Source organism: Podarcis liolepis (genome assembly GCF_965112155.1).
Source record: "Podarcis liolepis genome assembly, chromosome: 1".
Taxonomy (NCBI): Eukaryota; Metazoa; Chordata; class Lepidosauria; order Squamata; family Lacertidae; genus Podarcis; species Podarcis liolepis.
In genome coordinates, this window is record NC_139554.1 from 78,472,405 (window position 1) to 78,485,117 (window position 12,713).

General features: G+C 38.9%; 2 protein-coding genes across 39 annotated transcripts in view; one reads left to right on the forward strand and one right to left on the reverse strand.

The window, feature by feature from the left end:
• The window catches only part of PPP6R3 (protein phosphatase 6 regulatory subunit 3), a 55,827-nt gene extending 46,180 nt beyond the window's left edge, over nt 1-9,647 (forward strand). For 22 of the 37 annotated variants that reach the window (XM_083479579.1, XM_083479581.1, XM_083479588.1 and 19 more), the window contains 4 exons: nt 619-722; nt 1,430-1,580; nt 5,927-6,049; nt 8,174-9,647. In XM_083479579.1, the coding sequence (XP_083335705.1) occupies nt 619-722; nt 1,430-1,580; nt 5,927-6,049; nt 8,174-8,225 (430 nt within the window). In that variant the 3' untranslated portion in view covers nt 8,226-9,647. Of the gene's footprint in view, nt 1-618; nt 723-1,429; nt 1,581-5,594; nt 5,613-5,926; nt 6,050-8,173 lie in introns of all 37 variants that reach the window. The other 15 variants (XM_083479609.1, XM_083479612.1, XM_083479610.1 and 12 more) reach the window with 1 other exon arrangement.
• Nucleotides 9,648-10,874: 1,227 nt separating this feature from the next.
• The window catches only part of LOC310695321 (solute carrier family 9 member C1-like), a 59,511-nt gene continuing 57,672 nt past the window's right edge, over nt 10,875-12,713 (reverse strand). For both annotated transcript variants that reach the window (XM_083479511.1, XM_083479508.1), the window contains one exon: nt 10,875-11,204. In XM_083479511.1, the coding sequence (XP_083335637.1) occupies nt 11,160-11,204 (45 nt within the window). In that variant the 3' untranslated portion in view covers nt 10,875-11,159. The remainder of the gene's footprint in view (nt 11,205-12,713) is intronic.

Sequence of the window (12,713 nt, forward strand, 5' to 3'; positions counted from 1 at the left end):
CTGTGGGGTGGGCAAGGGGAGACATAAGTGCAGGAATGTTGTCTCCTCACCTGGTTCTACTTGTTCTGTTCTGACATTTGAGAATGGCTATAGAGTACTCAAGTCAGCAGCCCCAAAGCAAATATATGGGGGGTGAAAACATTTTCTTTTGTCAACCGCTCACCAAAAAGACAGAATTACTTTATTTTTGGTCGCAGCACCACCTGCAGTATCTTCTCCTCTGTAACATGGTGCTTTTTTCAGCTCTCCAGCTATTTCTATGTTTCTGTGATTGCAATATGTAGAAGTCAAATAATTTAGGTTCTCTGCTCACGTTGCAGTCCTTTCCCTTCATATCCTAATTACAACAGGGAGAGTTGAAATTATAAATGAATATTTAGCTTTCAAGTAGACACAAACCCGTATACATTGATATGTGTTCCATTTCCTTTTATTCCTTTTTGATTGCACATGAATGTTTTCTAGAACTCTCAAATTGTCAGCACAAAACGTTGAGGCATCTACTCACATGATGTAGAATGGGCAGACTGCTTCACCAATCTAAAATATAGTTCCAACATACTTATTTTGATAAACACTAAAAATGGAATTCATCAAAGCTTTCGTTTTCTTTCAAAGTCCAAAAGATTCCTTAAGAAGTAATTCACCCGTAGAGATGGAAACCAGCACAGAGCCCATGGATCCTCTGAGTGCAAATGTAGCACTTGCAACGCAACCAGAAGGTAAGAGCACTTAAATAATTCAGACACACATATGGCTGTATATGCATTTGATACTCCATTGTTTATCATTACTTGCACAAATCACAGTGAGCCTCTGGTTCATGTGTTTGCTCCTCCTGTGTGGCTGAAAGAATTTTGGGAGCTTTTAGTTGTAATTAACTGCTGATTGCCATATGCCTAGTTTAAACAAGCCAAGTTTGAAACAGACCAGTGTTAGTGTTAAGCAGTTTATAATGCTAGCCAACAGGACAAATGGCAAATAACTGAAAGAAGTAAAAAAATAAATAATAAAAATTACATCATCATCCCAGCTACATGTGTGGAGGGAAAAGGCTCTGTGGCTTATGCACATCAGAATAAACTATGGTTTTTCATGATGTACAAACATATCAATTGGTAAATAGGATAAGCATGTCTTGCTTTCTAAAATAATGGAAATTGAAACTATGCCACTGAATGTCTTCCAAATTATATGACTGATGGATATATAAGAGGTATTAAAACCCTCTGATGTGGCTTCAAATGTGATTAGCTAGCTATTGTAAGTGATCCAAATTGCCAAATAGACTAGAAAATGGAGGTGGGGATGTTAATATAGAAAATTAAACACACTGTTATCTACCGTAATGCAAAAAATACATTGTTCCAGAATAAAAATCAGTATTAGCTCCTGAAGCCTTTTCAGCTGTTCAAATTTGTATTTACAGCTGCAGGAGGCATTGCAATGGAGGCTGGTTCTGATGGAGAAGATGATGTAGAAAATGCAGACAAGGTGACTGAAACAGTAATGAATGGCAGTATGAAGGAGACCCTTAGCCTTACTGTAGATGCTAAAACTGAAACTGCTGTCTTCAAAAGGTAAGAGCCAGTGTGGTGTAGTGGTTAAGAGCGGTAGTCTCGTAATCTGGGTAACCGGGTTCGCGTCTCCGCTCCTCCACATGCAGCTGCTGGGTGACCTTGGGCCAGTCACACTTCTGTGAAGTCTCTCAGCCCCACTCACCTCACAGAGTGTTTGTTGTGGGGGAGGAAGGGAAAGGAGAATGTTAGCCGCTTTGAGACTCCTTAAAGGGAGTGAAAGGCGGGATATCAAATCCAAACTCTTCTTCTTCTTCTTCTAAGAGAACACTATGGCTTGATTCAGAGCATGGGTTTTGATCATTTTAATTTTTTTAATGTTGGCCTGGCATGCCATCTTTCATTTTAAAAACATTTAAAAACAAATCCATGGCAAAACAGGGAACTTCCTACAACAAAATTAAAGATTTTAAGTGTGATTTGATTGTAGCCACCAGGTGTAATCTTTTAGCATATACCTTTGTTTTGTGAATTTCAGTGACCAGATTTTTTGGGGGGAGGGTTTTTTTGTTTTGTTTTATTTTTTAGAAATTCTAATCTTCTGACATATTAGCTGCTGGATCCTGCATCTTCTGTCTCTTAAATTTGTCTGTTGCTTTTATATTTCTTATTTTTTCCCTAATGTTCTAATTATGTTGTAAGGCACAGCGAGCATTTTAAAAGAAAGAAAGGGCATACATTTACTAAATAAAATTTATCACTAACAAAGCCTGGTCACAGAATCCAGTTCCATATCTGAATTATTTGTTGCTTTAGAAAAAGGATACCACCACCATTTTAAAGTTGTGTGCAAATGTTATGCATCTTAGTGGAACATAAAGAGTGATGGGGCTGACCCTAAAACACTTCCCAAAAATTGTTGTTCTTAAAATGGAACCCCCGCCGCACGGGGTTGACTAGTCTCCCAAGCTATCCTTGCTAGTTTGTCTTCTGGCCAGTACAGTTTTGTCCTTTAGCATATTCTCTTCTATCGAAATAAGCTGCTCATATTGGCAATTGCACTTTTAGTAGGTTTTCACGGGTAAAATCCTTTCATCCTGTTACACAGCCACTTTATTTTCCTTTATTGTTGGAGAAGGATGTCCAGATGCTAGAGCTTTCTCAGTGTTGGTGTCCAATCTGGTATGATCTCCCTTCTGAGGAACATGATGGTGTATTATTTGGTGCTGATTAAAGATGCACCTTTTTGCCCAAGCTTTTTGTGGGGGCTTATTTACTGTTTCTTGCTCATTGTTTATTTGAAGAGTTGGCTGAACCTGATGGCAGGGTGTGTGTGTTCATATAAATGTGTGTCAGATATAGGATGGGTTTATGAATGGTGAGATAGGTAAATAATTAACTACAATTTGTTCTTGAGGCAGGGCTTCTGAAAATTAAGCAAGCATTGTTCCTTTTGTGGAAGTGACCCCTCCTAGTTGCTACTGTCCAGTCTTCTCTAAGACACAACACCTTTTTTTGGTGTTGCTCTACATTTCAAATTTGATTCAATTTTCTGACAGGAATTTTAGCACCATGACAACATTTTCAAACATTTACTTGGCTAAGTTCAAGTGCAGTGCAGGATTACCAAATAGGCAGAATAGGCACTGGCTTAAGGGCCCCATGCTTTTTAGGGGCCCTGTGACAGTGGATCAAAATAATACTGATTTGATCTAGAAAGTTACAATCTTCCCTAGTTCAATGTCATCCCACTAGAACATTCACATGACGGGCCCCCCAAGGTTTCAACTGCCTAGGGACCTCCACAGGGTTTAATCTGGCACCGTTCAAGTGAGTACGATTTCCTTTTGAAGCAACACAGAGCAACATGGTTGCTTAGGCTTGAGAGCCTATAGCTCCAGCTGTTTGAGGAATTTGACCTCCAGCACATCCCACCTTAGGGGGTGCACTTGCATCGCTTCTCAGTCCTTTTTGTGGCTTCCCCCACCCCTGCAGCTTGGCGGCTTTGATGTGGCCTTCACTTTCTTATGCAGGTGGGATAAGTGCTCAGAAAAAAAGGAAAGTGTCTCCTGCTGTCCTGAAGAACAGAAATTGACACCAAGATGACAAGGAGTGGATTAAGCTGTTCTATATGACCACAGCATTTTCATCAAGTTAGCCACTAGTGGCACCAAGATCTCTTTGCTGTTTGGGTCACTGCCACTTCAGACCCCGTAAATATATGTGAATTATGATTTTCTTTCCCATTGTGGATCACTTTGTCGCCTATTCATCCACTTTAGATTGATATTTTGGGAGCTGCATCCATACTGTAGCTTGTTTGTGCTCCAAATGGCACCTGTTTTAGGAGGAAGAGTTGGTCACAATTAAGCCAAGGTCTAAAACCGTGGCTTAGTGTGGCATGTGGACTAGCTCAGTTTATTGGATCCCCCCTATCCATATGATAACTGACACATTCTCAAAGAACTCAAAAACTTAATCTAGACAGGACTTCCCTTACGGAATTTCTGATGGTTCTTCAGCAAGACATGCTCTTCTGTACACTTGGTACTTCTGTGTGCATACTTCAACCCCACCCATCAAGGAACATTGGACTGTCCATGAATGCTGCTTAAGGATGGGCTTGTCCTTTGGTTGTCCCCTTGAGAGTAGTTTGAGTCCTGGGGATGACTTTATGTCTGTCCTGTCCTGACTCTTTTCTTGGGGAAGGGATATAGCTCATTGGTAAAACACATGCTTTTGATGCAGAAGGTCTCAAGTTCAATCCCTGGCCGCTCTGCACAAGACTGGCAAAGCCCTTGTCCAAAACCCTGGAGAGAGGTTGCCAATCAGTGAAGACAGTACTCAGCTAGATGCGCCAGTGGTCTGACTCAGTATAAGGCAGTTTTATACATTCTTCCTTCTCTGTTTTAGCATTACATATTGGCTTCTATGTTCTAGTTCAAGGGTCAGCAAACTTTTTCAGCCGTGGGCCGGTCCACTGTCCCTCAGACCATGTGGTGGGCCGGACTATATTTTGGAGGAAAAAATGAATGAATTCCTATGCCCCACAAATAACCCAGAGATGCATTTTAAATAAAAGGACACATTCTACTCATGTAAAACCACGCTGATTCCCGGACTGTCCGCAGGCCGCATTTAGAATGTGATTGGGCCAGATTCGGCCCCCGGGCCTTAGTCTGCCCACCTGTGTAGTTTTACACTGTTTCTTTTAAAATTCAAAGATTTGACTCTGTCAGGTTCACCATGTCTCAAACTGAGCTTTCTCTGTATGAAAGGGACAAAGTTTGCTTAATTTCCATAAGCCTTCCCTGAAGGGTAAGTTGTAGGAGCCGATGCCAGTCTGGATCCCCTTCATCCAACAATGATAAGGAACATTCAAGGTCAGTTGAATGTTCTTATATTCATGTTTGCATTAATCATGAATGCCATCTTGTTTTGCCATAAATCTGAATCTATAGCTGAATGTACAGCTGTGCAAATTAATGATTTGCTTAGCTAAGCTATTTATTTATATTCTGTCAGCATCCCACTTTGCTGCTGTTCTGTGTTCTGCTCTTTTATTTATTTAAGGGCTGCTTCATTATAGTATTTTGTACTAAAGTACAAATACCTGAAGATACATGGGTATATATTAAGTTATAAAGAGTGCACACGTGAGAATTACGCTTCTCCCCCCCCCCAAAAAAAGTGAGTGGGGACTGGGAAAGGATTTGATATCCACTTATATATTTTATCCTTTTTTTCCAAAAGTTGTACTCTATTCTTTTCTTTTGGAAGCTGAGAACAATTTATTCTATACTGCTTATGTATCTGCTCACAAACAGTTTCTAATCTAGACTGAGGCCTAGTACAAACAAGTGGGTAGGGGAAGAAATATTGAGTCCAGATTGTACCACTTCAGACTGCAAGTTTGGGCTCACACTTTAGAAGACTCACGTAATGAACCATGACTTTTTTGGCTGCTGCATAAATAGGGCTTAATCCAAAGGCTATTTTTTCTAGGAGTTTCTTAATGGTCTTTTTTTACATTCCTTTTCTGTTCTTTCCCCCCCTCCCCCTCACTTTTGGCTTCAGAGTGTTGAAATCCTATCGGTATGTAAAGGATAATGAATGTTTTTTTTTTCCATTTTGGGCACCATGTACATTCTTTATTCCTCTTTTTACTACTCTGTAATCTTACATCCTGCATTTTTTCCAGTCCAGTTCCCTTTTAAGTGAACATAAACTGATGCCAGTGATGAATGTGACCAGAATCCACAACCTTGTGCTTGTTTTCCATGTTTCAATCATATTTCTAAAATTCTACTTGCATGTGACCTCTGGACCCTTTCTACCTAAGCCTCCCACTAATGCATGATGATATCAAATGTTGAAGGCACAAATAAAACTGTAACCTGTTTCTTTAGTGAGGAAGGAAAATTGTCTACCTCGCAAGATGCTTCTTGTAAATACGTGGTGGTGGAGAACACAGAAGCTGCAGAAGAAAATCCTGTCACTCCGCAGCCTGCTAGCAGCAGTCTAGAACAGAGGTAGCTCTTTATTGCCATATTCCTTTCACAGTGTGGTTTCTTTTACCATTGGAATGAAGGATTTATTTAAGGATATGTATTCTGCCTTGCCAAAAAACCAAAGGCAGCTTATTTGGTATCACACAAGCATTTTTAAAAATTAGTATTGTATCTAAAATTTTAAACCTAAAAGCAGCATAAGGCAATTATAATAAAGCACTATTACAGTGTTTTAAACAGTAAAAATTCAGACCATCCATTTCAACCAAAGGCAAATTGCAATAAAAATATATTTAAAAGCGGAGAAGGAAGAATATGTGGACCACAGTCCCAAGAACCTTATAGCTTTTATTTAACAATGGAAGAAAAACCTTTATGGATGAAAAACTGTTGTGTTGGGTGGAAGTTGTCATGTACTTGTACTCTACGTTTCAGAAGTCCATGATATATATGACAGATACAAAGAAGCAGAAACTGATACAGTGGTACCTCTAGATGTGAACGCGTTCCAGAGCCCCGTTCGCATCTAGAAGCAAACATAAACCCGTGTCCGCGTGTCTCATGTTGCGGTGCTTCTGCACATGTGCGTGACGTCATTTTGAGTGTCTGTGCATGCACAAGCGGCGAAACCCGGAAGTAACGCGCTCCGTTACTTCCGGGTTGCCGTGGAGCACAACTCAAACGCGCTCATCCCGAAGCACATTCGACCCAAGGTATGATTGTAATGGTAGCTTTGAAAGATGCTGATTAAACTTCAGGTTAACATTCACTGAATCATGGTCTCTTCTCCACTCCTGTTCTTTTTATGGAAATGAGTGCTTTGTCTGGTTGGCACAGGAAGACTGGGAGAGACAAAAAGTTCTCCCCAAATTTCTGTTTTTTAATGGGAAAAACTCTCTTCTCCTTGGTGTCAACATTTCTGGGAATTTTGTATCTCTGTTCATACCTGGAGGTTTGCAAAGAGCCCTCTGCCACTGCCTTCCTGGGGCCCTGTAACTAAGAGGGATGGGAAGGAGACAGATGCTGGTGCTACTCTCCAGACTCTGTTGAGATTTCTTCCTCCTGTCAGGGATGGGAGATGCTTCTTCAAGAATTGGGTGCCTCCCCCCCCCAAAAAAGGTGTGTTAATGGGCTTTGAAAAAGGAATTGGCCACTCTCAAAGGATGAAGGTGAGCATGGCCCCAGGTCACAGCAGGGAAATGCCCCTGCTTGCCTTTCTCCTGCTTGCAAACATTTAAGCAGAAGCACTGTTTTGTGAGCACCCGTACTCAAATATTTGTAAGGCCCACATAAATGTAACTGAGTTGCCTCAGCCAACTCCTTTTGTCTTATAACATGACCATCTGAGCCTATAAGCAGGCCTAAAGCATGATTCTATTGATGTCTCTGTTACTGCTCCCCACTTTGGGCTGTATCCCTTGCTAGTGCTTCTCAGAGTAGACCCACTGAACTTAATGAACCTAAGGTAGGTCTATTAACTTCAGTGGCTCTGAGTAGGACTAAAGTTAAATACAACCCTTGTCTCATGTAAAGCTTCCTTAGAGCACTGCCAAAATATTTTCATTTCATAGTTTAGAGCAGAGCTTTCCCAACTTTTCATGTTGGTGGCAGTTTTTAGACATGCATCGTTTTGTAACCAGAGGTTAAACTAACCCCTTTCCAGCCCCAGTAGTAGTGCAGGAAGCGTTTGCATGACATACCTACACACTGCAACTAACGTGTTGTGACAGTTTGGAAAGCTCTGGTTTAGAGTTATCTGATGTGATCACCTTCCTTAAATTCCTACACCGGCTCTCAAATAGCTCTCTCAATAGCTTTCAAAAGTGGTTCCTCCCATTTTTCTGTTCTCATATTCCACAGGTATTTCTTGAATCAAGTAATTCAGGATCATGGTGCTAGAAAAGCAAAGTGTTACCCAGTGCTTTTTTTTTCTAGGGGGAAAAAAAGTGCCAGTACTCACTGCCCCGAAATGGCCATAGGAGGGATAGGCAAGTGTGCAAAAAGAGCTGCTTTGTACATGCTCAGGGAAAGAGGCAGCAGGGCTCCAAGCATCACAACTTTTATCTGTTTCCTCATTTTGCATTTTTTAATTAATATAAAGGTGCACTGTGTTAATATTTGGTTCCACATTTTTTAACTTCTTAGGACTGATCAACAAGCTCTTCTAGCAGAAGCATCCGTTAATGGCCCTGTATGATATGTGATATTGACTGCTGTTGGCTGAAGAATATGAACTGATATGCAAGGATTTATGTCTCTTGAGGATTTCATCTAGAGTAATTTTGGAGCCAGTCAATGCTGCACTAATTTCGCAAGGGATCAGGACCAGCAACATTTATATTCTAGATTTTAAGACATTGTACAGAAATTCATAAGTGTAAAAATTGCACATTGAGAAATACCAAGAAATTTTTGCGTATGTTTATAATTGTATTGTTCTAAATGATGGGTGGCCTGTGAAATAAGATCTTGCCACCCTAGTAACAAAAAGTAGTGATACTATAGTTAAAATGGCTGTAAGAATAGTTTTATAAAAAAGTGAATACACAAATCTAATGTATTTGAGGCATAACTATTTGACAATTAGTGACCAAAGTATTTAGCAGTTTTCATAATATTTCACCCTAAAAAATATCTGAAGTCCATGTTTCTTTCAGTTTGGCAAAGAATTGTTCATCTGCAATGCCCTTTAAATGTTTTGGTTTTAGATTTTCAAAAATGATTTTAAAAGAATTTTGGTGTTCAACATTTTACAGCAGATTTTCAATTGGTAATTGTTTTCTGTATTGTTTAAACCAGATCAAAATGTAAGTCTATGGGTAGAGATTTTAAGTATTTATTGCTACAATTTAGTTGACAAATTGATGTTATTGTAAAGCCATATGTTCTGTTAAGTCTTTGTTTGCTTGAAACAATACCTTACAGGTGAAACACTAGAATATTTTTGAAGTGCACATGGCTTGTTGTGTATTTTAAGTGATTCACCTTTTTTTAACCCATTCACCAAGATGTACTTTAAATTCAGAGCATTATAAAATTAAACATTTTTGGAACAATCTTCATATTTAAAACACTGTAATCCTTTTGACAAATCAACTAAATATAATGAAATGCCCATGCTGCTCATGTAATTACAGTTCATGTGTTTTAAAGGTATATCTTTTAAATATCAAAATTGGGCACTTGAGCATGTTAATTGTTATACTTTCACTGTTTTGATCTGTGTGAAGTTTTTCATTTGTAAGTTTTAAACCAGTTTTTTTTCATAACTGGCTTGTGTATATATATATAGTGATTATGGAAACTAATTGTAATTTATAATTTTCTATGTCATAAAATTCCAACCGCCTTCTCAAACAAGCAATATAATGTATATTGCCACATTGTCTGGTGAAAGGGTTAAAGTATTTCACCTCTTGCACTTTTAGATGCAAATCCATTTTTATTTCTTTTCATAGAAAGTTAGTCATTTATTTTTACATCATTTGTTTTCCTGACCAGTATTTAAAAGCCAAAAGGATACTCTAAACAATGGCCAATGACTTATTTTAGAAAGTGTCCCAAGCTATGTGCCTAATACTACATTGCATACAGAAATAAAGACAAATGTATACTGGTACTTCATTTTATTCTTCCCTTATTTTTAGATTTTCAAAATGCAGTGTTCATGTAAAGTGTTCCCACCTGCATTTCAAATAAACATTTCGCTATATCAGAGGGATCTTCTACATCAAGTAGCAAAACAGGAAGCATGCTGCTGCTTACCTACTACAAAACAAAAGTGGATGCTGTCAGTTCCAGCTCACTGGTAGTTCCCATGTTCTATTTACAGTAGAAAGAGAGCAGTTTAAAACCAATGCTTTCATGCTCATAACATCTTTGCTTTTTTCAAAGAAACTGGAATTCATTTGGTTATGAGTATTGGCACCTTGTATGCCACAGTGGATTTCTTCATCAAATTGTTCTCCAACTTGTAAATGTTTGCAAAGTGAAAATGTTTACTAGTTGCAGCTGCATCCCCAGGTAATTACACCAAAGTTTTCAGGCGATAAACTTTGCGAAGTGACGAGCAGGATTAAGTATCTCCAAATTTTAATTTTAATTTCCCACTGAGTAGTAAGTGAACAGGACCCTTTTTGCTATATAAAACATAAACAAAAACTTTTTCCATTTCAGTATGTTCCTTTCAAAGTGTTGGAGTAAGCTAGAATTGAATTCAGCTCATACTTTTCAGGATGCAAGTCTAAGGTAACAATCCTAAACTCAGTGGAATTTACTTTCAAATAAAGATTTATAGGATCAACAAAGTCCACTTAACGGATTACTTGGGATCTTTTTAGTGCATGTGTGCACAACAGGGAGATAACGTGCGCTAATGGTTTATCCTTCAGAGTTGATTAAAAGTATCTGTTTTTTAAATTAAATTACAGGATGCATCTTGTTAAAAAAAAAGTTTCTTCTGTTAATTCATGACTACCGAATCCTGATGTACCTAAAAGGAGCACACCTTCCCCCCTCCCATGGAGTGAGCATGGCTTCCTTTTGCTTTCATTCCACATGATACGTAGTGGCACGAAATACCTCCCTCTCTCAGAGAGATTGTTTACCTTCTGAAAACACTTTCAAGTGATGTATATTTTACTTCATTAACTCCTTTAAAAAGCAATCTGCTCCAAGGATATTTGTGGTGGTTGTAGACAATGTGACTTTGTAACTGTTCACGAGCCCAGCATCAGTGGCTATAAACAGTCAGACCTGTGCATGTATCAAAAGGTAAATAATTCTGAAAACAGTATCAATGGGCATTGTTATTGCTGTGTTCGTCTGAATTCTATTGAGGCATAAATTAGTTCAAAATTTATTACACAAATTACAACAGCTGAAATAAGATCAGATAAACTAAAAACAGTTTGAACAGTCTAGATTAGTGTGCATACATGGACAGTGCTGTTCTGCCAGCACTTGCGTCTAAGCCAAATTTTGTATAACTTTAAACCTTTCACAGAACAAAGGCTAACTAATAAAAAAAACCTGGCTCCATCAGCAAGCTGATATTTAACACTTGAGCTTGTTTCTCTACAAAACCTCATATCCTTGCTCTCTGATGCTGTAACATGACATGTGTTTCTCATTATTTTTTCCCTTGGGGGTTTTTTGAGCTTAAATATGTATACTCCTGTAAAAGAGAAAATTACATGGTCATATGTCTCAGCTACATTTTCCATACAGTATAATAAACATCTAATTTAATAAATGAATTATTACAATTACTAGATTACTAGACACTTGTTTATTTTCAGACTAGTCACCTGGTAGTGAAGTGAGATCCATCAGATTTAAGTAGGTGTGACTTTTTTTATATACCCAAATGAAAGATTTGAAACTGATCAATTATCACATTGTTGATAAACCAGGACCTTTTGAATCAGTCTCTCTTGTTTCCCCCCTACATATCTAAAACTCAAGGATGGAACATACTGCAGCTACTTATGTAGTCTTATCAGGAAAGCAGATGGTGGAATCAGAGACTTGTAGAGTTGAAAGGGACCCAAGGACCATCTAGTCCAGGGGTAGTCAACCTGGTCCCTACTGCCCACTACTGGCTGTTTCAGGATTCCAGGTGGGCAGTAGGGGGTTCTATGGCACATGTTACTGCAGCATTGGTGGGTGGTAAGGAAATTTTACCATCAAGAAAGATGCGTTAGTGGGCAGTAGGTATAAAAAGGCTGACTACCTCTGATCTAGTCCAACCTATTCAGTTGATGGCAGTCTCATTTTATGGAAGGCTTCCTATTAACAGCCCAAAAAAGAGAACTGTGCTACACTAGCGGGCTTTAGATACTTTGGTCACTAAGAACCCAAAGAATATTTTGCATTATTCCACTTTATGAAATTTTTATGCCTGCATTTATACTGTGGAGTAAGTCACACTGAGTTCAGTGGGTCTTACTCCTAGGTACAGGAGTATAGAAGAGGGAAACTTGTGGCTGCCTAGATGCTGTTGGACTCCCAACGCCTGTTAGACCCAGGCAGCACAGCTAATGCTCAGGGATAACAAGAGTTGCACTCCAGTGACACTGAGGGCACAGATTCATCATATAGCATTGCAGGCTCAATTAATTAAGTTTACACATCCTGCATTACAGAAACCTAGTATTTCAATTTTGCTAGTTGCCATTACAAATAAGCAATTGTCTTAGTAATTTAACATGCTGGTTTGAATTCCTTTTGCATAAGCAAGCACTGCAGTAGTTTACAGTTTGAATGCCTGCCTCCTAAATGTGGTATTTCATGTATTTATTATCTCAAATGAATTGTGTGTTAAATGTTGACATTGTGTCCAGAAAGTACCCTGCTCTGAATTAAACATTTCAACTTGCCTCTATCCCACTGTTCTTCTAACTAAAGGAATGAGCCTACATTAGCTTTGCAATGTACTCCCTGGTGTGGCTCTGCTGGTGCACAAATGCATCTTGCTGCTGCCTTGCCCCTCCCTTTCTTTTCCGCCAAACTGCTCTTGCATGAGACTGCTGTATTAAAAATAATATCATATGCCCTTACAGGTATAGAAGGCAAGAAAGAAAAAGGGGAAGAACGGAAACAGGAGCCTTTCATGCAAGCAACTCCAAATCCTTATTTGGTTTGGAGCAACACTGAAGGTGTAAGAATCAAATTTGGTTTACAT